Source organism: Rhinopithecus roxellana, chromosome 4 (genome assembly GCF_007565055.1).
Source record: "Rhinopithecus roxellana isolate Shanxi Qingling chromosome 4, ASM756505v1, whole genome shotgun sequence".
Classification (NCBI taxonomy): Eukaryota; Metazoa; Chordata; class Mammalia; order Primates; family Cercopithecidae; genus Rhinopithecus; species Rhinopithecus roxellana.
This window is the reverse complement of record NC_044552.1, coordinates 87,695,326-87,721,362: the sequence shown is the minus strand read 5'-3', so window position 1 is coordinate 87,721,362 and position 26,037 is coordinate 87,695,326. Positions and strand designations below refer to the sequence as shown.

The 26,037-nt window shown below is 36.0% G+C and overlaps 1 protein-coding gene across 10 annotated transcripts in view; it reads right to left on the bottom strand.

The window, feature by feature from the left end:
• Positions 1-26,037, bottom strand: part of SENP6 (SUMO specific peptidase 6) — a 115,789-nt gene that overhangs the window by 43,776 nt on the left and 45,976 nt on the right. For 9 of the 10 annotated variants that reach the window (XM_010372234.1, XM_010372233.2, XM_030928618.1 and 6 more), the window contains 5 exons: positions 24,699-24,769; positions 12,997-13,142; positions 8,878-9,175; positions 5,980-6,209; positions 1,849-2,016 (listed from right to left, as the gene is read on the bottom strand). In XM_010372234.1, the coding sequence (XP_010370536.1) occupies positions 1,849-2,016; positions 5,980-6,209; positions 8,878-9,175; positions 12,997-13,142; positions 24,699-24,769 (913 nt within the window). Of the gene's footprint in view, positions 1-1,848; positions 2,017-5,979; positions 6,210-8,877; positions 9,265-12,996; positions 13,143-24,698; positions 24,770-26,037 lie in introns of all 10 variants that reach the window. The other variant, XM_030928622.1, reaches the window with a different exon arrangement.

Here is a 26,037-nt window from a genome sequence, read left to right as displayed (position 1 = left end):
TATAATGTTTAAACTGACACATTTTATGTTACATATACTGCCTTTTATTTTTTTAACTAAATTTACAAAGTTTTTCTTCATTGTAGCAAATATAACCTATTAGAAAAATTCACCCAAATTTTAATATAGTTCTTCATAAATAGCTTTAAGAATAAATATGCAACTTTCTAATTAAATGTCTAAATCACCAGCAAAACCTTACTCATCACACTGAAGAGTTATAAATAACAGTGCTAATGTGGGAGAAAACCATAAAAGTTACAGGGCACTCCTGAAAATTTTTGAGGTACAAAGTGACACAGAGTGACATTTTTGTTAATGGACAGAAACCAGGAAAGACAGTCTGCAGTATGAGGGCTGTAACAAAATACAAATTTCATAAATCCCTAAAAACACTGACATATGTTACAATATTATTGGGCAATAAAGGGTAGATAATGTATATATAATTGGCTTTGAATCTCCAGGGTACTTCTGAAACTGTTAGTTTGTAAATTGTGAGAAGCTTAAGGTTTTTGATGGAAAAGAAAAATTTGCTGGATTTGCATAGAGCTGTGGTCTGCTAAGAAATCAGGTTCACATTTCATTTTCTCCTATAAATAATTTTTTTCTTTTGATCATATTGTATTCTAGAACCATGAAGAAACTTTAACAGAAAAGAAACACATTATTATTCATTACATTAAATAATAAAACACCTTACAACTTTCCTGCTGTGATATAATTATTTCTCTCTCTCTCTCTCTTTTTTTTTTTTTTTTTGTTTTTTGAGACAGAGTCTCAATCTGTCACCCAGGCTGGAGTGCAGTGGCGCAATCTCGGCTCACTGCAACCTCCGCCTCCCAGGTTCAAGCGATTCTCCTGCCTCAGCCTCCCGAGCAGCTGGGACTACAGGCACATGCCACCACACAAGGCTAATTTTTGTATTTTTAGTAGGGATGGGGTTTCAGCATATTAGCCAGGCTGGTCTCAAACTCCTGACCTCGTGATCCAGCCGCCTTGGCCTCCCAAAGTGCTGAGATTACAGGCGTGAGACACCATGCCCGGCAATAAGTTCTCTTAAAGATAAGTGCTTTATGTAAAAAGGACAATGTTAGGACAATTATGTAAAAAGGACAATATTAGTTTGAAAGAAGAGTTGGAAACACATAGGGACACCAAGTTAAGACATTATAAAATAAAGGCTTACAGAACACATACAGTGCTGTACAATTAATCTAGCAACAATGTTTAGAATACATTAGAGAGAAAAATGATGACTGACTAAGAAGACTAGTTAAGGAGATTATATTAAAATTTCAAACAGAAAATAAAAACTTGGATTGGTGGCAGAATAGTCAGTACACAGGTATGATGAGTAAGATAAAGTACACAAAGTCCTTTGGGCATTGTGGACAATGAACTAGTACAATGCACAATGCCTTTTGGGCAGCCATTATAGTACAATAATCTATTTCTAGGAGTCTTGATGCTGTAATACATTTTTCCAGCAGATCCCAAAGCTTCTGGAATCTTCATTCACTCACTACAGTTCTTCAATATATTCTTTTCATGCACTTAGCTGGTATGATACTAAATCAGTAACATATTGGAAGGTTTTCTAACTCATTGAAAGTTTCATGCACTAAGCTGGCATGATAATAAACAACATATTGGAAGGTTTTCTAACTCATTTTAATGGTGAGGAGCTACTATTTATATACTCTTAAAGCAACATGAAATCTTGAACTAATTTTGATATTCTAGTAAATATTTTAATTTACAAATTTAAAATATTATATATTAGCTTTAGCAATGGAATTTTTAATGTTATAACTGGTATAGTAAAGAGCTTAAGAATGTACTTACAATTACAGGCTCTATTAACAGCCGGAAGAGTGTTCCTACTCGTATACTTCGACAGTTTAAAATGACACTGTCAAAGGAACTTTGGCAGCTTAAAGCTAAAGGATTAACTAAATCTGGAGAAAACACTTTACGACGTTTTAGAGGTGTGTTGATAATAGAATTGCCAAACTAAAAAGGAAAAGAAAATTTTCACTTAATAATTCACTAAAACAAAGCTGCGATCTAAGTATAAACATATGCAAAGACCCAATAAAAGAAACGTAAATATCACAACACAAAATGGATTTCCCTTCAACAGTGTTAGATAAAATTAACATTCACGGTTTTTATATAACAGTAAATACCCGTATCTTATTTAGCTATACTTTAGTTGTTGTATAAATCTGAGTAATAGCATGGCAGTCAGGAATAGTACTCTGGGAATCAGACTGCCTGGATTCAAACAGCCACACCACCTTTTATTTTATTTTATTTTATTTTATTTTATTTTATTTATTTATTTTTGAGATGGAGTCTTGCTTTGTCACCCAGGCTGGAGTGCAGTGGCATGATCTCCACTCAATGTAAGCTCTGCCTCCTGGGTTCACGCCATTCTCCTGCCTCAGCCTCCCGAGTAGCTTGGATACTGGCGCCCGCCACCACACCCGGCTAATTTTTTTTTATATTTTCAGTAGAGACAGGGTTTCCCCGTGTCAGCCAGGATGGTCTCGATCTCCTGACCTCGTCATCTGCCCACCTCGGCCTCCCAAAGTGCTGGGAGTACAGACGCAGCCACCGCGCCCGGCCAACACCACCTTTTAAAGATTTGATCGTGGCTGGGCACGGTGGCTCACGCCTTGTACTCCCAGCACTTTGGGAGGCCGAGATGGGCGGATCACCTGAGGTCAGGAGTTCGATACTAGCCTGCCCAACACAGTGAAACCTGTCTCTACTAAAAATACAAAAAACTGCTGGGTGTGGTGGCAGGTGACTGTAATCCTGGCTACTCCGGAGGCTGAGGCAGGAGAATTGCTTAACTGGGAGGTGGAGGTTGCAATGAGCCAAGAACACGCCACTGCACTCCAGTCTGGGCGACAAGATCGAAACTCCTTCTCAACAACAACAACAACAAAAACTGATCTTGTAAAACTTAATAACTTACGCAAGTTTTGGTTCCCTAAACTCTAAAATATACAGAGTAAGAGTATCTACTCAACTGAGTTAATGCATAAAAAGCAGTTTAGCAGAGTGCTTCATGCACAGTAAAATGCTGCTAGTTATAGTGGCAATGATACTTGAATTAAATCAGCAATTATTTAGAAAGCAAGCAATTTAGAGGAATGGTTATCTGCATTATGAAATAACCCTTCCTTATATGTTTACATATTTTAAACTATTTCATCTGTTAAATTATGATTCCAGTCACTTCCAAATAGAAATTAATCATAAACACTTTATATAAGGTATATAATTTTAATTTAATTATATTAGTATCTTTATTATCATCACAAGAATAAAACAATATCTTGACAGAAAATAAGGGAAAAGAATGTCCACCATTCCCATTATCCTTCTAAAGGTATTTCTATGATATATGTCACAGGAAAAAATAAGTATTTTAAACAAAATATGATCATATATATGATATAAAATCATACATATATTATTTTGTGAACTGCTTTTTCAGGCTTATTAACAGATTTATCATTAATATTCTCCATTACTGTTATTATTTTTTGAGATGGAGTCTCACTCTGTTGCACAAGCTAGAGTGCAGTGACATGATCTCGGCTCACTGCAACCTCCACCTCCCTAGGGGGTTCAAGCAATTCTCCTGCCTCAGCCTCCCACGTAGCTGGGATTATAGGCACACACCTGGCTAATGTTTTTGTACTTTTAGTAGAGACAGGGTTTCACCATGTTGGCCAGACTGGTCTCGAACTCCTGACCTCAGGGAATCTGTCCACTTTGGCCTCCAAAGTGCTGGGATTACAGGTGTGAGTCACCGCATCCGGTCTATTTTCCCTTATTATTAAAGAAACCCGTTAGAGAGGTTTAAAAGTGTTTTGTTTTGTTTTTAGCTGTAGAGTTACATCTTCAAATGAGAGGTTATTTAGCTCACTAATAAAACAGGTAAGAACTGCTCCAGTTGAATCTACAGTAAAGGATTTAGTCTAGAATTTGAATGTTCCACACCCTCCATGGAGCATCATCGAAGACAGTACACACTGAGGTACCCTTACGATTCAGTGTGTCAGTCTGAAAACTGCTCATCTAAACATTCCATTACATGGAAATTCATCATTAATTTAACTGAACTCATATGCTGGACATCTACGTTCTTTCCAATCTCTTGCCATAGCAAACTATTCTTCAAAGAGCATTTTTGCAGTCCAGTCAACTGTGGTACACATTTAGAATTACTGCCAAACTGTCCTCAACAGTTAAACCAACTTATACACTCAACATTCCACTTCTCCAAACACTGATCAAGATGAGACAATATCATAGTTTTTAAATTTTCAGCAATCTGAAGTTCACAAAAGGCATTTTAATTTCATTTTCACTACTTTGATTACTATGTTTTTTTGAATTCTATTCATTTCCTTTCCTTATTTCCCTATGGTTTGCCTCTATTTCTTGATTTTTAAAAAATTAAAAATATACAAAGGACTACTTTACACTTTGTCACATAGTTCACTATTTTTCCATTTGCATTCATCTATCAAATTGTGTTTAGAGTGTTTTGCTACACTGTTCTACTTTTCACTTAATCAGATATATTCATCTTTTCATTTACTATTTTTGCTTGTGCTACCATGTTGGAAAGGCATTCTGTAAGATTATATAAAAATATTAATCCAGCCGGGTACAGTGGCTTGCACCTGTAATCCCAGCCTGGGTGATAGAGCAAGATCTCCCCTTTAAATAAGTAAGCAAATAAATAAATCCATATATTTTTCTATTATCCTTATGATTACTTTTGTTGTTTCTCATTTTTTAAGGTTCCCATCTTAACAACCAAGTATATATGTTCCCATATTTTTATCTGTACTCCTATGAACACACTGACATGTATAAACACACACAATTTAACATACAAGTTTATTATTTTATAAAAATGTTCTTACTAAAGTAATATACACATATTTCATTAATTTGGTATTCTCACTTAACAGCACCATGCAGACATCCTAAAAGTCAGTGATATAAGTTCTAATTTTTATTTTCAATGGCTGCATCATATGGATATACCATAACTTCTTCAGCCATATCCATATTAACAGGCAATGATTTTGTTTGCCAACAATCATGTCTGCATATAAAGTCTTATGTACTGGGGAAGATGGAGTCTAAGGAATTAATTATTTGGTCAAATAGTACACATTAAACATTTTTTAATGGTCATTTTCACATTTCTTTCCCAAAAGACCATAGTAACTTTCTTTTCCATCAGCAAACTGGGAAAGTATCCTTTCCCTTGGATTCTTGACAAAAGCACAATATTAACTGATTTTGTAACAATTTTTAAAGTCCATTGAATACAGTTGTATTTCATTTTCCTTAATTTGCACTTTTCATGTGGTAGTTTACTACATGAATTTTCTATTTTTGTCCATTCTTATCCTTTGTTCACTTTATTTTTATCCTGTAAATTTTAAGAGTTCTTAGTCTATTAAAGACATTAAAATATGTCACCTGCATTACAAATAGTTGTTCTCTTAGATACGTTGTCTATTGACATCATCCATATTACCTTTCTCCGTGTGAACTTTTTGAAACTTTTATAGTAAAATATAAAACATAACATAACGAAACATACTATTACAGTAAAATATCTCCCTGTTAAAATGACTTCTCTCCTCTGCTAGATTTTATAAGAAATCTTTGTACATACTGACATTTTATTGTAAGGTTGATACTGTGTTTTCTTGTTGAATTTTTTATACTTTAAGTCTTAAGTTTAATTGAAACTTATTTTTGTATACGGCTTAATGTTCTTCCAAATAATCTCCCATGTGGTATTTAAGCCCCACTTAATGAATAATCCATTGTTTTCTCCTGGCGCTACCAAACTGCCTTCTAAAAAAAAGTTTACACCCCAAAATGGAGGCATTAATCTGAACAAATGTCAATAAATGTGAAAAGTACCTGGTCTTTCATTCTTGCTTTTCTTGGCAATGTAACTGTATTTAACTCTGAGTCTTCTGGAATGCTTCGTAGTTCACGCTCTACTCTGCAGGTATTTTCATTTAGTGCTGCTTCTACTTTTCCAGTGGATGGTGCAGGGGAAGAACATGCTGAATCAGCAGGCTGAGGAGATATGCTCTCTCTTCTGTTAGTTCTGTCGTTGTCATCATCATCATCACTGGACAAAATGACTAAAAGTATTTTAATAATTTATAATTTATATTAAAACTACAGTTATAATTTTATATTTCATTTCTGTCCATTAAAAAGTCAAATAAATTACCAAAGTGGAAAATATATTCAATTTGCTTTGGACCTCCTCCAGATCTAAGATTAATAAAAATGAATGAAGATACAATCCACTCTATCTGATAAAAAGTTAAATCTGAAGAAAGCATTAAGACTTGGCATCTTTTAAAAAAATTATACAAATATAAAATTTGATTTTACAGTTCATCACCACTCACCCAAAGAGCAGTATCAGCAAGTTACAAGAAGAATGGTAGGTCCATTTCAGAGTCCCAAAAAATTTAAGGTGCAAAAAATAATTTGCATACAACTTGTTCGCAAAATAGCATGCATTGTAAATATATGTGAAACTTCATGTAGTTAAGTTTTTTTTTTTTTTTTTTGAGACGGAATCTCATTCTGTCACCCAGGCTGGAGGAGTACAGTGATGCGATCTTGGCTCACTGCAACCTCTGCCTTCTGGGTTCAAGTGATTCTCCTGCCTCAGCCTCCCGAGTAGCTGGGATTACAGGTGTGCACCACCACACCCAGCTAATTTTTGTATTTTTAGTAGAGATGAGGTTTCACCACGTTGGCGAGGCTGGTCTCAAACTTGCGACCTCAGGTGATCCACCCGCCTCACCCTCCCAAAGTGTCGGGATTATAGGCTTCAGCCACCGCGACCAGTTGTAGCCAAGTAATTTTATCTCACACAGGAAGTTACTAAAATCTTAACTGGTCCTTGGAAAAATCTGGACCAGTACCTAATGTTCAGTAAGTCTTGCTGATGATAAATGGATGTGAGCAAGAAAAGACACTATGATGGTAATTTGCTCTTATACCTTGTACTCATTACTGAATCTTAGCAAATCTATCTCTGTATCTTAATTCCACAAAGCCACTCATTTTGTATTTGAGTCAAATACAAACTCCTTGCTATGGTTTATAAATTTACATAATCTGGCCCCTGCCTACTTGTCCAATTTTCTCATAATATTCTGTTTTTTGTCTCTTTATCCTCCAGGCACACTAGTCAGTATTTCTGCCCCTCAAACACCACAAGCTTGCTCCTGCCTGAATTCTACTTCCCTCAGTATTATGCATTCTGGCCACCAAGTTTTAGTTTAAATATCACTTTGATAACCCAATAAAGTAAGCACACTCGCAGTCAAATTAACTGATTTAAATTTTCTGTTGTTCTTTGTTGCAGATGTTCACTTGCTTATCTGTTTCCCCCTGCTACACATAAACTATAATACAGTGGGGACATTGTCTTGTTCACTGCTATATCCTCAGGCCTGAAATAGCCTGACACAGAAAAAGCATTCAAAAGTCATACGTTGAAGAATGCATGAACTTGAAGGAGGAATTTTTCTTTATTAGTATTTCAAACATAAATGCTTAATTTTTACTGAGTAATGTACATGTCCCAGAGAAGCATCATCTCACCATTTCTCTACCTGTATTTTTAATTTTACTGTCCAGTCTCAGGAACAAATACTGAGCATGGTTTCTCTTTCAACACTGGTCTTTCATAGCAGAAAACCTAACAGGCCAGATTAGACAATCTAAACAGATTTACATACATAGCATTTGGGAGGTGGGGTTTTGCCACTTACTGGTTATTTGGCTCAATTTATCTTCTCCGTAGAATTAAGGACAATAAGGGTATCTATTTCATAGAATTGTTGCAAGGAACAAATGGTATGTAAAATGCTTAGTGCAGTACCTGACATAGATAGATGTATATATATATACATACAGATGTACATGTATACATATATACGGATTTTTTAAAAAGGCCCATGAACTGTATTTTTAATGAAAAATGGCACAAGTATATATTAAAAGCAAAGTCTAGTGTTCTATTTACAATTATTAATTTTTTTTTTTTAGCAACAGGGTCTTGCTATATTGCCCTGGCTACTCTTCAACTCCTGGACTCAAGCAATTCTCTCATCTCAGTCTCCTGAGTGGCTGGGACACCACTATGCCCAGTTTCTATTTTTTAAAAGAAATTATGCTCATTCTCCACAGTATACTCTTATCGGTAGCTTGCATTACTCACTTAATTAAGGATCTTGGAAATTACACAGTTTATCAGATCTTTCACTCCTTTATCGCCGTGTACTCTAGTCAACCAGTCCCCAATAAATTCTAATCTTTTGCTATTTATTGTAAACAAGGACTGCATGCCATATGTATACACACAAGAGTAAAAAGACATGATGCAGATTTAGGAACAAATGTGGTAAGGATATTGTATGTCAAATATTTTATTGGGCTACGCGTATTTTATGTTATTTTAGCTCCCCCCCACCCCAGAAAAAAAATCACTATCAGCAGGAAATATACCCATTTACAGATCAGAAAGATTAAATTAACCTGGCCAAAGTCAGAATGCTGGTTTTAACTAGCAATTCATCTAAGACTAGGGTCAAGTTCTGAGTGTGTGTGTGTGTGTGTGTTTTCTTTTTTTAACTATTTAAGATGGACAGGATGAGAACAAGATTAGTTTTAAGCTCACATTTACATTAAAAATACATATGGGGTTAGAGAGACTGGTCGTAAAAATATATCTGAAAAATATTGGATTGATATAAGCAATATTAAAGGGAGTAAAATACTTACTTGGATCATTTAGGTCTGACAAACTTGTTTTCCTTTCTTTCAAGTTTGTGATTTTGGGTATTTTTGCCCCAGGTAAAATGACTTTTCCATTAGTCTGTAAATAAGTGTGTTTACTCTCATCACAATTCACAATAATATCAATTGGAATCTTTTCCATACTGTTGCCATAAAACTTCTTGGTTGTTAATCCTGTGTTTTGTGACTTCTGTCCTCCAGAATTCTGATGAATTGACGTTCTTAATAATGGTCCAGCAGACTCATTCAAAGTAATAGCTTGTCTGCAATTTCTTTGCAAATCCTTAGAAAAAAGAACACCATAACTTTGGCATTTGGTCTGATTTTCTTTTTCTTTTCCACATTTTGGACAACATTCACGGTGTTCAGAAACTTTAAGTTCCAAAAGAACAAAAGAAATAAAAGATTTTGGCATTTTATTGCATCATTAAGGAATCCCCTCAAAGTCTCAAAATTAAGTCCCTCTCTTCCCCATCATTACCATCATGGCTACCATGAGATCCTAAATAAGTCATGTTAGTTGGGATTTAATATCAAAATGCTGGAAGAAATTTTCAAGACTATCCAGTCTAGCAGTCAGCTATATATAAATTAACTCTGTCACCAAGAATCTGAGGATACGATCAAGCTGAGTACTGACTGGCTCCATTACATTAGTGTCTATAATAAAGGTAAAGAGGGCATATCTAAATGAAAAGAACTCCATGGAAAAGTGCTATTTCCTCTCATAAAACTGATACTAAAACAGAAAAAACACATTCCTACTATTAAAATCCCCAAGATTAAAATATGAAAGGAAGTATGTTCTGAGCTATTACCATACACCTTCCATCAGCTAAGAAACATGTATCTTGGAACTCTGTGAGAATTAGGAACAAAATGCAGATACACTACACTGAGTAAGATAAAAAAAACTTTCATGATAAAAACTAGAGATTAACATTTTATCAACCTAATTCTCTAAAAACTAGAATCTCAATACTGCTCAGTTTTAGTAGAGAATACTGTAAAGTAATACATTTTCATAACAATTTTATGTTAAGTGTAATTTCTTTTGGAAAACAAAAACTGACTAAGCCTGGACATCATGGCTCAGGTCTGTAATCCCAGCACATTGGGAGGCTGAGGCAGTAGGACTGTTTAGGGCCAAGAGTTCGAGACCGGCCTGGGCAACACAGCAACATCCAATCTCTCCAAACAAAAAAAAATTAAAGAAAAAGAAAAACTGATTAAAATCTCATTCCCTGCTTTGGTCAGAAGTGGAAGGCTTTTTACAAAATTAAATAATTTCAAACTACATATCACATAGTATCTGCAAGACAATCTATAAATAACCAACTGCACTTAATAAGTCTGTCTTTGAGACTATGTCATTTTTATTAAATATCCTAAAGATGTTAATCCCATTAAATTCACAGACCTTGTTTTCTTTTTCATTTATTTATTTATTTATTTAGAGAAGGAGATTTGCTGTTGTTGTCCAGGCTGGAGCGTAATGGCACGATCTCGGCTCACTGCAACCTCTGCCTCCAGGGTTCAACAGATTCTCCCGCCTCAGCCTCCCAAGTAGCTGGGACTACAGGTGCCCACCACCACGCTCAGCTACTTTTTGTATTTTTAGTAGAGACAGGATTTCACCATATTGGCCAGATTGGTTTCAAACTCCTGACCTCAGGTGATCCACCTGCCTCGGCCTCCCAAAGTGCTGGGATTACAGTCGTGAGCCACCGCACCTGGCCCACAGATCTTGTTTTCTTACAAGTGGTACATAGTGTAGAATTTCAGAGACTATACATGGAAAGAAAAACCACTAACCTTGTCTAGGAATTAAAGATTACATAGAGGCTGGCTACAATTCTTTATCTCCACTAAGAAGAAAATTAGAACAACTGGCATAGGAATAGAGTAAAAAAAGGAAGACTTTTATTAAAAAGTAATTATTGTTGTGTTTAATACCTAGGTGATGGGATGATCTGTGCAGCAACCACCACAGCACATGTTTACCTATGTAACAAACCTGCACATCCTGTATGTGTACCCCTGAACTTTAAAAACAAACAAACTGAGGTTTTCAGTGGGCGTGTCCACTGGACGAAAGATGTTGTATCTAGGGAGGAGCTTTCCTCCTCTTTTATCTAGACTAATCAGTAGGTGATATCAGTATGGCCTGAGCCAAACTTAGGTTGGCATGGCAGGACATTACCATATAAAGAAAAACTAAGCTAACAGGTAAATACACTGGGGATGATGGGAGTCAAGTTAATCACTTCTGGAGAGGGGAGTTACAAACATGCAACGTGGGAAAAATTAAGGTCAGTAGTGTTGGACTGGAATTAGAGTTATTGTGTGAACTCATGGATTCTAATATGGATTAAATATTAATACACACACATGTATTTCTTAGCTTTGTCCACTGAGAAGGCCGAGAAACAATAATGCCCACATGAATGAACATAACTAGTGCCCAAATATGTTCCCTCCACTTAAAGGAGAAGATATTTCCTTTTCCTTGTATGCATGGCTCCTCGGAGAAATGAATGACTCTAGGGCTGAGACAGAAATACAAGATAATGGCCAGGCACAGTGGCTCAGCCTGTAATCCCAGCACTTTGGGAGGCTGAGGTAGGTGGATCACCTGAGGTCAGGAGTTCAAGACCAGTCTGGCCAACATGGTGAAACCCCATCTCTACTAAAAATACAAAAATAAGCCAAGTATGGTGGCATGCACCTGTAGTCCCAGATACTCAGGAGGCTGAGACAGAAGAACTGCTTGAACTGGGAGGTGGAGGCTACAGGGAGCCGAGATTGCGCCACCCAGACTCTAGCCTGGGTGACAGAGCAAGACTCCATCTTGGGAAAAAAAAAAAAAGAAATACAAGATAAGTTAAGACCATCTTGTTATACTAAAAAGTAGAGAAGTCAATGTCATAAATGTCTTCAAAAGAATGATAGGGACATGTCAAAAAAAACAGAGGCCAGCTTGAAGGGACTCACATGGAATTTGGGACAACTGAAGCATCAAGGTAAGTCATGAAACATCATGGAAGTTACAGACTACAACCCTTTTGAGTAAAATAACTATTTATATGTACATGCTGATATAAATGAATATATAAATGTGGGATAAGAAATACTTCTAGCTCATGTTAGAAATCTTATTAGTAAATTAGTCAAAATACCTATTAACTGACATTGCAGTGAAGAAATCTAGAACATCTTAACTAAGGTAAAATATCATTAATGTGAAAATCAACATCATATGTCTCCTGATATAATGCAGTAAGATTACAGAATCATTTCTGAAACATTCTTGAAAACTACATACATAATTTACAAACATCAGACAAACCCAATTTGAGGCACAAAGTGTCCTGTACTACTCAACAAATACCAAGATTATGAACGATGAGACTACGAAATTATTTCTATCGAAAAAGACTAAAGATTCGTGGCAACTCAATGTAGCACATGACCCTGAATTGAATTCTATACCCATAAAGGACATTATTTAGGTGAAATTTGAATGGGATTTGTGGATTAGATGGTCATTTCAGATCAATGTTAATTTTGAGATTTTGACAGATGTACTCTAACTATAAAAAAAAATCAAAAAAACACACATACTTAAGTATTAAATGGTAAATGGGCATCATGCTTGTAACTGCAATTCAAACAGTACAAAAAAATACATATATACATATTTATGGGTAGGCAGGAGGAAGGAGGGAAAAAGGCATAGAGAGCGAGGACAATAAAGCAAATGTGAAAAACAAGGAATCTTGAAGATAAATATATAGATTTTCTTTCTACTTTTTTTTTTTAACTTTTCAACTTCTTAAAATTATTTGAAAAAATTTCTGGCAGACACCAATCATTTGAAGTATGTTGCAGGGAAGTGCTGATAAACTCTTTATAGAAAAATAAATTCTATATTTTGGACAAGCATAAAAATGGTCTACTGAAGGCAGAAAAGTTTGCCTAAATAACTTTTCCAGGTCTCTTCTGGTCCTATGATAAAAGATCACCTAGAATTTAATAAGTACTGAAACTAATATTAATAAAAACACAATCTGATTAGCAATAAAGAATAATTTCTCTACTTACCTCCAAATGGGTTAAACATTTTTTTGAAGCAGGAGATAGAGGAGAAGTAGGCTGATAGGTACTACAGTGCCGTTTCTGTTGTGCTTTCCTCTTAATTTCAGGCTCCACTTGTGATTCAGACTCTTCTGTTTTCTTCATTATACGTTCTAAAGGAAGGAGAAAAAAATAAAGCTTAAGTTTTACTTAAAATAAGCTAGTGTTTCAACAAAAAAATAATCAGAACATAAGACCAAACAATAGTTATATCCTGGCATACTCTTCTCTTATTTATTTTTCACTTCTCAGCAGGATCTCCACAATGTGGATCACTTCATCAAGTTATCAACATCCTCTTCACTTTAACTTCATTTTGTTCTACTAAGGTAACACAAACCTTTCCTGTGCCTAACCACTCACATACTCACATACTCACAAATCCTTTTTTTTTTTGGAGACAAGGTCTCATTCTGTCACCCAGGCTAGAGTGCAGTGGCATGCTCATAGCTCACTCTAATCTCAAACACCCTAGCTCAAGTGATCTTCCCACCTCAGCCTCCAAACTAGCTGTAACACAGGTATGCACCACCACACTCAGCTAATTTTTTTTATTATTTGTAGAGACAGGGTCTCCCTATGCTGCCCAGGCTGGTTTCTTTCTTTTTTTCCAAGTCACTTAACTCTAAGAGTAGTAATGAGAAAAATCTGAATTCAAACAGTACAATTGTTTGGTGAAGGAAACTAAACTAAGCCTGCCTCAAGCTAATTTTCTTTTTTAACTTCAGAACACAAAAGGTAATTTTTCTCGATATTTTTAATGTAAATTTAATAATTTTCATTACAAATATAATTAGAAGTTTCAAATGATTTGATGAACTCCAAACCAGGACAATTTAAAATTTACCACAATCTGACTTTATCAGCAAAGGTTTAAGTATGCAAAAGTCCAAACATGTTTCTAAAACGTAAGTGAAGAATCTGTAAACCAAAATAACTAACCTGCACAATCCTAGCTTTGTTAAATACTTCTACTTCTAGTTTCCTATATTTAATTCTTCTATTGGTTGGTTTTTAAAAATAAGATTATGTAGACATAAAGATCAACATTATCTAATATTTAGTTTGATATACAACACTGTCTTAAGAAACCTATATACTTATTCTTGCTTAGTGCAATCACAAAAAGTTTCACTAAGTGATTATCATCCTCTCATTGTTTGCATGTCTATTTTCCTAGACACCAAAGCTAGACGTTTAAGTAATCGATGACTACTCCTTGTCCCTTCATCTTCACTTCTAAATAGTTCTTAAGTTCACTCTGTCCTCTCCAAACCCACTGCCACTACATTTCTGATGCTTAACTCTTGCCTAAACTGATGTCCTCTATCCCAATTTTGCTCCTTTTAAATCCTTCCCCACTACTGCCAAAGTGACCTAGTTAAAAATTGTGACTTTGTCATTCTAACACTCTAACTAAATTCCATCTCTTGGCAAGCAGAAGTTCCTGTTTCAATCTTACTTCCACTCAAACTTTACCTCAAAAAGGTTCATTTCGTCATATGTTCTCTCTTTCACCCTCACATATGCTGTTCTTTTCATAAGTGAAGCTCTGCCAATCTATGTGGTGAATTCAAACCCTTCTTTGTTAAGAAACTGCCTCTGCCCCACTCTAGGCACAATTAAGCAATCCTTAGTTTTCATAGCTCTCATTTTATTGTTATCTGTACTTCTGTTCCCACATTGTATTGCCAGTGCTGGGAAGAGCAGAAATGATGTTTTAGTCATGTGTTTTCCCAGCATCTAGAAACTGCACAAGGGCTTAATAAATGTTTCCTGGATTAATGAATTACATGAGAAACATAAAACTATACAACACATTAAAAAAATGAAATTACAGGGGTCAGAGGAAGAGACACTGTCACTATGTCATCTCTGAAAATGGCATAACCTTTGACACACAGAGATAATGACTCATGCACAGATCTAGAACCATAAGGACTTAGCCTCTGGCCAGAGAGTAACTAAAAACTGCTTTTTTTTTCCAGAGATCTAAAATCTGAGGTTACAGAGCAGCTGCTCCAGTCCAGAGCATCCAGGTGTTATTATTTTTATGAAGGCTAAGTTACTTTGTTGAAGAGCTACGATGTGACGCTATAAGAAGAAGGCAGACATTCTGGAATCCGGAAAATAAACACAGTTGTCTGAAACACACAACCAATTATTTGAAAAACTTAATGTACAGTAAAGCAGTCTTAAAACAAAAGCCCCTACAAGCTTTTTTGGCCTTATTAAATTTGATAATGTACCCAAAGGAAAGCTTTTTCCTTATAAACATACTTCATTAATCTTTTTAAGCTACACAGTATCTTTGCACATTATTTTGCTCAAACATGTATCTAATTAGTTTTCTGCTGCATCCTGGAGACTGACATTTAAAAAAACAGTATCATTTTATCTTGATTATGTAATCACACTCTTCTCTTCACCATACCTATATCATTATGTCCATGTTACATTTTCTCTACCATCATAAGAGGGAAACAAATGTCCCAAGCTTTGATACAATGCAAAATTTTAATTGATAATAGAGAAAAATGACATTAAAATTCTGATCCCTACCTAAATCAAGGTTTTTAATAAGGTTCTGAAGGAAAGAGATAGAAAAAGGAAGCAATTAGGAAGGTTAAGCTGAGACTTTCGAAACCAACGTCATGAGGAGAAATGATAAATGATTGACAGTGTTATAAGGAAACTAGAGTACAGAGAGTCAAGAAAAAAACACAAAAAATGTTAGCCTCAGGGTTAAGAAATTCCATTAGGATTCCATTTTCTAGGGAAGAAGAGAAAAACACTTGAGAAGATTTGGTAACTCAAGTAAGAATGAACTAGTCTCAAATTACAGCAGAAACATAAAATTGCAAAAAGCTTAAGATTGGACCGGTTCAAGGATGGCAAATACTTAATAAGTGGCCCATGGAAGTTTTACTAGCTAACTGATCACAGAAGTGATTTCTGCTAGGCTGATGTAGCCTCAAATCCCCAACAGATTACTCCAGAGAAGTATTTAAGATGAAAACCATGTGACATTATGCTGAATCCCTCTTACAGGGATGAGAAAGAGAATAAAGAGTATTTACCAAAGACCCTGTGGTAGGAACATGAATATTAGGATACTCCCTTCTAGATTTTCTAGCTCAATGTTTTGTTTTGTTTTGTCTGTTTTTGTTTTTTTGAGATGGAGTCTTGCTCTGTCGCCCAGGTTGGAGTGCAGTGGCGCAATCTCAGCTCACTCAACCTCTGTCTCCAGGGGTTCAAGCAATTCTCCTGCCTCAGCCTCCTGAGTAGCTGGGATTACAGGCATGCATCACCACGCCTGGCTAGTTTTTGTATTTTTAGTAGAGACAGGGTTTCGCCATGCTGGCCAGGCTGGTCTCCAACTCCTGGCTTCAGGTGATCCACCTACCTCAGCCTCCCAAAGTGCTGGGATTACAGGCGTGAACCACCACACCCAGCCTAGCTCAATGTCTTTTTCAATACACTACACTACTTCCAGGTATGCACAAAAGGGGAGACTATGTAAGATATTACTGGGTAAGAGTGATCTATATACAGGTTGGATATAAATAGAACACATTTAAAAAATCAAGTTAAAAAAAAGATCCTCCATAAAAAGAAAGTTCATAGCAGCTTTATTCTTAATAGACAAAAAACTGGAAACAACCCAGGTGTCCATCATCAGGAAAATCGATAAATAACTTGGTATACCCATACAATGCAATGTTAAAAAGAAACAAACTACTGATGCAAGCAACAGTACGGATGAATATCAAAAGAAGATCCTGAGTGAAAGAAGCCTCACATAAGAGTATACAGTGCATTACTCCATTTACATGAAGTCCTAGAACAGATAAAATTAATCTATGCTAGGAAAAATCAGAACAATGCTTACATTTGACGGGGAAGAGGTAGGGACTAACTAACATGAGGGAACTTTCTAAGGTGCTGATACTATTTGTACTATGTCTTCGTGGGGATTTTGGTTAGAAACGGATATGTAGTTTTCAAATTTTATTGAACTATATACTTAAGATTTATGTATTTCATTGTAGTAAATTTTATTTCAAAAGAAAGAATGTGAGGGCGATCTGGCTGTGACATCTGTCACCCCACTGATCGCCAGGGGTAATTGCGCTGATATGGTTGGCTAGGTGGGTGTCTACTTCCTCCCTCATCGCTCCATGCGCATCCCTTCCAAAGCTGCACGCTAGGTTAAAGAGGATGACCATCCCTGATAGAGGAGGACTGGTCTTGGGTCAAGGTCAAGGGTATATAAGTACCTGTGCTCCCCTGCTAGAACCTCCAAACAAACCCTCAAAAGAAAATAAACTGTAAACAAATATTGAACTCCAGTTAATAATATGCCCACTGAAGTGTTTAGAAGTATACCAGGCGTCTGCAATCGACTTTAAAATGCATCAAAAAAAATAAGATGAATTAACGTATAAAGGGATGACTAGAACAGAAAAGTGTTAATTGTAGAATCCATGTGGTAGATATATACATGTTCACTGTAGAAGTTTCAACTTTTCTGCATATTTAAACATTTTCATAATAGAAATTGTGGGAGAAGCAGGGTAAGAAAGAGGCTTACCTTTCTCATTTGAGATTTTAGTTGTGATACTAATATGCTGAAAAATAAGTACCCAGAGGACAGTGATAGAATACAAACCATTATTTTTATAATGGTTATGTATTTGCTTTTACATTATTTTTTATAATCTTTCAAAAGAGAAAGACAAACTAAAAAAAATGGTTTTCTCCATCATATAGCTGCTAACTGACTTTCAATGTAAAATAAAACTAAAGTCATGTATCTATCACATTTTCATTATCTTCTTTAAAAATCACTTCTGGCTATATACTATACTTTTGGCCTACAGGATTTTGTAAAAACTCTTTAGCATGACAATCTACCTCTACTTACTTCTATGGCTTCAACTCTGGCTATCCTCTACCCATTCTCCAATCAAATATATCATTTGTTAAAATAAGATGAGACTCTTTCACCTGTTGTGCCTTTGCATTCCATCCTCATTAGGTGCAAAGCTTTTCCTCCTCAATTTGGTATGTCAAACTCCAACGATTCAAAACTCAGCTTTACTTACATTTTGTTTTGTTTTGTTTTTGAGATAGGATCTCACTCTGTAGCCCAGGCTGGAGCACAGGGGCGTGATCACAGCGCACTGCAGCCTCAACCTGTGCTCACTGTAGCCTTCACCTGCCAGGCCCAAGGGATCCCCCCACCTCTGCCTCTTGAGTAGCTGGGACTACAGGTGCACATAACCACGCCTGGCTAATTTTTTTATATTTTATAGAGACAGGGTCTCACTACGTTGGCCAGTTTGGTCTTGAACACCTGGGCTCAAGCGATCCTCCCACCCTGGCCTCCCAAAGTGCTGGGATTACAGATATGAGCCACTATGCTTGGCATCATCTTTGTGTATGAAGATTTAAATAAAACTCCAGAAAAGGGCAGTGACCATTCCTTTATACCACATTTTAAATTGGCTTTTACATACTACTTTCCAACTCTACAACAGTACGTTTACAAGTTTGTAGTCTCTCTAGCCCTTGAGTTTCCCAAAAACAGACACTGTCAGTTTATGAAGACATGAGGCAAGCTTGAATTAATAATCATACCTGTCAGTGGAAAACTTACAAATATATTTGCAAAGTAAAACTACTTAAAAAAAACTCCACAACATTCCAAAAACATGAGGAGAAAAAATACAGCTGAAATTGATTCCTAGAGCAATTTATTAAATACTTCAGTAGGCATTCCTGACATTCACCCAAACACATTGAGGGAAAACAAAGTTAATTAATAAAATAATGCTGTTAAATAAAAATGATTTACATGTAAAAACACGTAAATAAATAAAAATAAATCTATCAGGACTTTTGGAAAATAAAGGTGAATATTTTTAAAATTCCAGGGTTGGAAAAGCTTTACTAAACACAACACTAAGAAAACCCAACTTTAACAACAGGTTCAACTACAATTACTATTTGACAACTTTAGAAAAAAGTAAGGCCAGGCATGGTGGCTCACACCTGTAATCCCAGCACTTTGGGAGGCCGAGGCGGGGGGATCACCTGAGGTTGGGAGTTCGAGACCAGCCTGACCAACATGGAGAAACCCCGTCTCCTCTAAAAAATACAAAATTAGCCGGGCATAGTGGCCCAGGTCTGTAATCCCAGCTATTAAGGAGGCTGAGGCAGGAAAATTGCTTGAATCTGGGAGGTAGAGGTTGAGGTGAGCTGAGATCGTGCCATTGCATTCCACTTGGGCAACAAGCGTGAGACTCTGTCCAAAAAAAAAAAGAAAAAGAAAGAAAAGAAAAGAAAAGGAGTAACAGAAAAACCACAAAAGGGAAAGAAAGATATCTACATCAGAGATAACAAAGAGTTGCTAAATAAGTAATAAATAGGCAAAGGACATATAAATAAATGGACAGACATAAATAAAATTCAAATGGCCATTAAACCTGTAAGATATCTCACCAGTTACGAAGAAAATATAAGAAAAACATTTTGATCAGATTGGCAAAGACTAAAAGAATGATAATAATCTAATGTTGCTGAAAAGTGGGAGAAAATAGGCCGACTCAAGTAATACTGTGCTGGGAGCTAACCACCTTTACATGGCACTTTTTCTTTTTTTTTTTTTTGAGATGGAGTCTCACTCCATCGCCCAGGTTAGAGTGCAGTGGTGTGATCTCGGCTCACTGCAACCTCCGCCTCCCAGGTTCAAGTGATTCTCCGGCCGCTCAGCTATTTTTTTTTTTGTATTTTTAGTAGTGATGGGATTTCACCATGTTGGCCAGACTAGTTTCAAACTCCTGACCTCAAGTGATCTGCCTGCCTCGGCCTCCCAAAGTGCTAGGATTACAGGCGTGAGCCACTGTGCCCAGCTACACAAGGCATTTTGGCATTAACATATCGTCTTAAAAATGTGTGTATCATTTGTCCCTGAAATTTTATTTCTAGGGATTTGATCTAAAGAAATGTATCAAATATATAACATGAATGTACCAGTACAGTAATAGTATTTTAAATGTCAAAACATTGAAAACAAAATTATGCCACATAATTATAGTGGGCCACAACACATTCATTTTAAAAAAGATTATAGAAACTTGGATACGCAAATTTGCAACTGGGCATGGTGGCTCACGCTTGTAATCCCAGCACTTCGGGAGGCTGAGGGGGTCGGATCACGAGGTCAAAAAAAATTTGTAAGGAAGTCCTCCATAAACTTAAGAATCATTTGATTCTTTTCATTTTTCTGAGATATGGTCTCACTCTGTTGCTCAGGTTGGAATACAGTGGCACGACTGTGGCTCACTGCAATCTCGACCTCCTGGGCTCAGGTGATCCTCCTGCCTCAGCCTCCCAAGCAGCTGGGACTACAGGCATGTGCCACTATACCTGGCTAATTTTTGTATTTTTTTGGAGAGTTGGGGTTTCACCATGTTGCCCAGGCTGGTCTCAAACTCCTGGGCTCAAGCGATCCTCCTGCTTTGGCCTCCCCAAATGCTGGGATTAAAGGTGTAAGCCACCATGGCTGGTGCATTTCATTCTTAAACTTCCTTTAATTGTGTTTTCCATGCTGGTTCCATGTCTGTCATCTTTTAATGAGAGTGTAAAAACTAGGTATCATAAAGTCAACAAGCAAGTTACATACAGAACAGTACACACAGTATGAATACTGTGTATCAATTTAAAAAACAAGTATATGTGCATAGAGAAGGTCTGGAAAGTTATATATTAAAATGTTAACAACGGTTACCCTGACTGGTTGAAAGTAAACATGTGGCCAGAGCAGTGGCCCAAACCTGCAATCCCGGCACTTTGGGAGGCTGAAGCGAGCAGATAGCTTGATCCCAGAAGTCTGACAGCAGACTAAGCAACACTGTGAAACCTCATCTCTATAAAAAATACAAAAGATTAGCTGAATGTGGCAGCATGTGCCTGCAGTCCCAGCTACTTGGTGGTGGAGGTGGGAGAATCATGTAAGCCTAGGAGGTCGAGGCTGCAGTGAGCCATAATCATGTCACTGCACTCCAGCCTGGGAGACAGAGCAAGACCCTGTCTTAAAAACGAACAAAAAGCAAAAGTTAACGTGTGTTAAGTAGTGCTAAATCAGGTGATTGAGTTGTAATTACATAATGTAATTACATGAAGAATATAATTAAAAGTACATTCAGAGACAGTATATGTCTGTTCTAACAAGGATAAAAAAACAGACTGAAAAAAAAAGGGAGTTTAAGAAACAATGACAGAGTAAGTGGGGAGAAAAATGAGATCTTAACAGTTGTTATTCTATATGTTTAGAAAATAATTTTAAAGCAACTAAACAAAAAAGTAACAGGACATGTGGTCTGACCAAAAATCACACTTAATGGTTTACAAACTTTAATTTTATAGTAAAGAACTGCTTATCAATGCTGGTAAGTACTGATATGTGGCTGTAACTTATAAAAAAAAAATCCTACTAAGTGCCTCAAATTCAAAATAAATAAGGCAAAAAGAACAATAAAGAAAATCATGTTGAGTGTTAACTAGAAAGACCATGATATCGTTTAGGAAAAAATTATGCTTGGTGTTATGCAAGTAATTAGTGATCCTGTGGTTTGAAATCTCAATGTTTTAAAAATTATCTCCAAAGGAAATCTTGAAATAAAATGCAATCTTCATATAACAATATATACAATATTATTAGAGCATTGCTATTTATCCTACACCCAAGCATACATGTACCTACCTAACACAAAAGAAGCTGAAAACAAAGTTCACAAGTTAAATATATCATTATTCCTCTCCTAAGGTTTACAAGTATTACTCATAAAACCCTCATTTATTAACAATGAGTCCACAGGTATAAACAATTAATTATCAACAAATACATCAGGAAAGTACAGATCTTCCCTACAGAAGATTTTCAATCAATAAATGTAAAAGAAATGAAGAAAACAGAAAATCACCATTAGACAAACATTAAGCAGTAACTGATGCCAGCAAGATCCACCAACAGATGCTAAAATCAGTGGGTGAAAGTTTGAAGAAAAACAGGATATCTGCACAGTTTCAGAGTATATCTCTTCTAAAATTTTTATTAAGTACCAAGGGAAAATAGTAATTTTACAGTGAAAAAACCCAGCAGAGAGTATCTTAACCAAATGATCATGGTTAACACTACCAATCCTAAGACATACTCAACATCACGGAACCCCTAAAATGATGCACTGAGAAGACCACATATCACTTCTTGGGAAGTCTTGCCCCAAATACATAGGCTTACTCTAATCCTAAGACATCATCCTCACCAAATTGAAAGGCATTATACAGAGCAATTGACTAGTCTTCAAAATCATGAAGGAAACTAAGAGAACATGACAAATGCCATGTGGGATGACAGAATAAATTCTGGAACAGAAAAAGGATATTAGTGGAAAGCTGGTGAAATCTAAATAAGTTCTACAGCTTAGTTAAGAATCTTATACTCACACCAATTTCTTAGTTTTGATAAGTGTACTAGGATTATAAAATACTAACATTAAGGGAAGCTGGGTGAAAAAATAAACATGTATGTCTCTGCATTAATTTTGTAAATGTTCTCTAAGCCTAAAATTATTTCAAAATAACAGGTCAAGGGCCAGGCACAGTGGCTGACGCATGTAACTTCAGCACTTTGGGAGGCCGAGGTGGTAGGATCACGAGGTCAGGAGTTCGAGACCAGCCTGGCCAACATGGTGAAACTTTGTCTCTACTAAAAACACAAAAATTAGCTAGGCGTGGTGGCGGGCGCCTGTAATCCCAGCTACTCGGGAGGCTGAGGCAGAGAATTACTTGAACCCGGGAAGCGGAGGCTGCAGTGAGCTGAGATCACACCACTCCCCTCCAGCCTGGGCTACAAAGCGAGACTCCGTCTCAAAACAACAACAACAACAACAAACAAACAAAAAACCCAAGTTAAAAGAAAAGTAAACAAGCATGCTCTTTTTTCTTTTAACTTGAGTATGCTTATTTACTTAATGAATGTTGTTGAATAAGCTTTAAAAATTATTTGTAACAAGCCTGGCTGACTGGCATCTAAAACCATTATTCGTGGGCCAAATCACTTAACATCTTTGAAATGCTTTTTTTTTTTCACTTTTGAGCCTGAGTCTCACTCTGTAACCCGGGCTGGAGTGCAGTGATGCGATCTCGGCTCACTGCAACCTCTGCCTCCTGGGTTCAAGTGATTCTTGTGTCTCGGCCTTCTGAGTAGCTGGGATTACAGATATGTGCCACCATGCCCAGCTAATATTTGTATTTTTTTTTTTTTTCCAGTAGAGATGGGGTTTTGCCATGTTGGCCAGGCTGGTCTTGAACTCCTGACCTGAAGTGATTGCCTGCCTTGACATCTTAAAGTGCTGGGATTACAGGCGTGAGCCACCGTACCTGGCCAGAAATGCATTTGTTAAAATAAAAATAACACCTTTTGTACAGTTCTGAGGATTAGAAGTAACCTTCTTTGTGACAGAGCAAGAACACAGTAATGTACAGTGTTTAAGAGTGTTGGATGTGGCATCAAACAGACATGAGTTCCAATACAAGCTTTGTCATTTACTAGCTCTATGTCCTTGAGGAAGTTTTTTAGCTTGTAGGGACCTTGAACAGAAAGCTAGGATAAAAGTAAATAATGAAAGCAAAGCACTGGACTCAGCATATAACTGAGTAAGAGCTCAATAAAGATTTAAAGTATAACAGAATAACAGAAGAGAGTAGTCACTATTACTAAACTTAATAAACTTAGCATAACTATGCTTAGTATGTAAAGTATAATAATTCACATCTATAAAGACTGCCCATTATTAAGAAAGGATGAAACAAGTTTGGAATATTCACTTCATAAAATAGAGAAACGTTCACTACATGCACAAAAGATTTTCACCCAAAGTAGAAAAAAAAACTGGGTGTTTTTTAAAAGCACATTCTTAGCTATCAGAAAAAAACCTAGCTTTTAAAAATTATTCTATTTTAGAACTAAGAGCCATCAGAGCTATTTAAACAAGCAAAGGCCTTGGAAAAACAAGATGGACACACATTAAGAATCATGATTCTAGATAATGAAAACTGATTTTATGATGATATATTTTTTATAAATGTTATTTGCCCTTATTTTATTTTTTGGATTAATAACCAGTATATTGAAAAATATTTCAATATGAATATAAATTTATACTCACAATGATTTTCCAATATCTACTAGTAACACAGTTGTAGCAGGTTTGGTCTCTTTTTAATTGAGTGTTTCTCTAATCTATTCTAAATTTTAGGAGCAAAACCAGTAAGTGGAAACACAATTACATAATACATTATAACACAGTTTAATAAAACTCAATTTCAAAGCTATAGCTCAACTACAGTTACTATTTGCATTTGTAACATAACAAAAATGCTAAAATAATCAAAAGATTTCAAACTGTAATCACCTAACTGCAACTGTTCCAGGTATCAGGTTACCATTAAAGAAATTCTCAAATCAGTTATAAAAAATGGTTTTTCATATATATATATATTATACCTGGGAATATTCTAAAGCCAGCATCATATCTCCAGTGTACTTTTCATACAGCAATTTGAAATCCTTCAGAGGTGTAACAAAACTGCACACTTACCAACACCTTGGAGCCGACTTAACCTTACAGGATTAATTTCAACTTTTTGGACATGAGGTGGGTATTCTTTCCTAAAAAAGAAATTTATATAGTTTTATTCTAACAGGAAATACAGTTTTCAAAATGAAAAAGTTAATGGCATACTTACAATAAGCTTATTAAAAGCAAATCATACCTTCTTTGCCATATAAAAAGTGATACTATAAAATAACAAAACTATACCAATAAATGAAACTCAATTTGTAAAATTTTACTGTAAATTTTTTTTAGTTGTTTAAAAACAAATAAATAAAGGAATAAACGTTGAATGAGATTGTCTTGAGGACAATTCCAAAATCAGAACAAAAAACATTATGTACAAGACCAGCAATCATGGAACAAGTATTCAGTCTTGTAGTATGATTACATTATGTCAGGGCTATAAGTACATTTGTTTTAAAGTATTAAATTCCACTGTTAAACTTCAAATACATACAATATCAAGGATTTTAAACATAATCCTTAGTAACTAAGTACTGTATCTAAATACTACCTCCAAATACTGTATCTATTTAAATACAAATAAACACTAATTTGGGGGGAAAAAAGCAAAATTTTGGGGGAAAAAAGCAAAAACCTTATGGTTAATTGTAGGATAAAAGCATTAGAAAAGGGGAACTACAAAAAGTGCAATAGACCAGGGAGTTACAATAGCTACTTTCCTACTCTAAATAAACCACATAAAAATAAAAGAGGCTATTTATTTGTAATTCTATTCACACTGGTGATCTAGTAATGTAAATCATAGCTTTCATTTCATTAAAATCATTTTACTCAAACAAAAATTTCAAAGAAATTTTCTTGCAAGAATTTAATATTCTTATATTACAAAAAGTCAAAACACTTGAAGTGAAAACAAAATATGAAAATAACAAAAGAAAAAATACTATGGGTGGAGACAGCAGTGTACTTACTTTTTTTTTTTTTTTTGAGACAGAGTCTCACTCTGTTACCTAGGCTGGAGTGCAGTGGCGCAATCTCGGCTCACTGTAAGCTCCGCCTCCCAGGTTCACGCCATTCTCCTGCCTCAGCCTCCCAAGTAGCTGGGACTACAGGCGCCCGCCACCACGCCTGGCTAATTTTTTGTATTTTTAGTAGAGACGGGGTTTCACCGTGCTAGCCAGGATGCTCTCGATCTCCTGACTTCGTGATCCGCCTGCCTCGGCCTCCCAAAGTGCTGGGATTATAGGTGTGAGCCACCGCGCCCAGCTGATAGTAGTGTACTTTTAATAGCAGTTAGAAAATAGCATCATGTGCCATGTGTGCTTTGTATCTATTAACTTCTTTAATCCCCCCAATA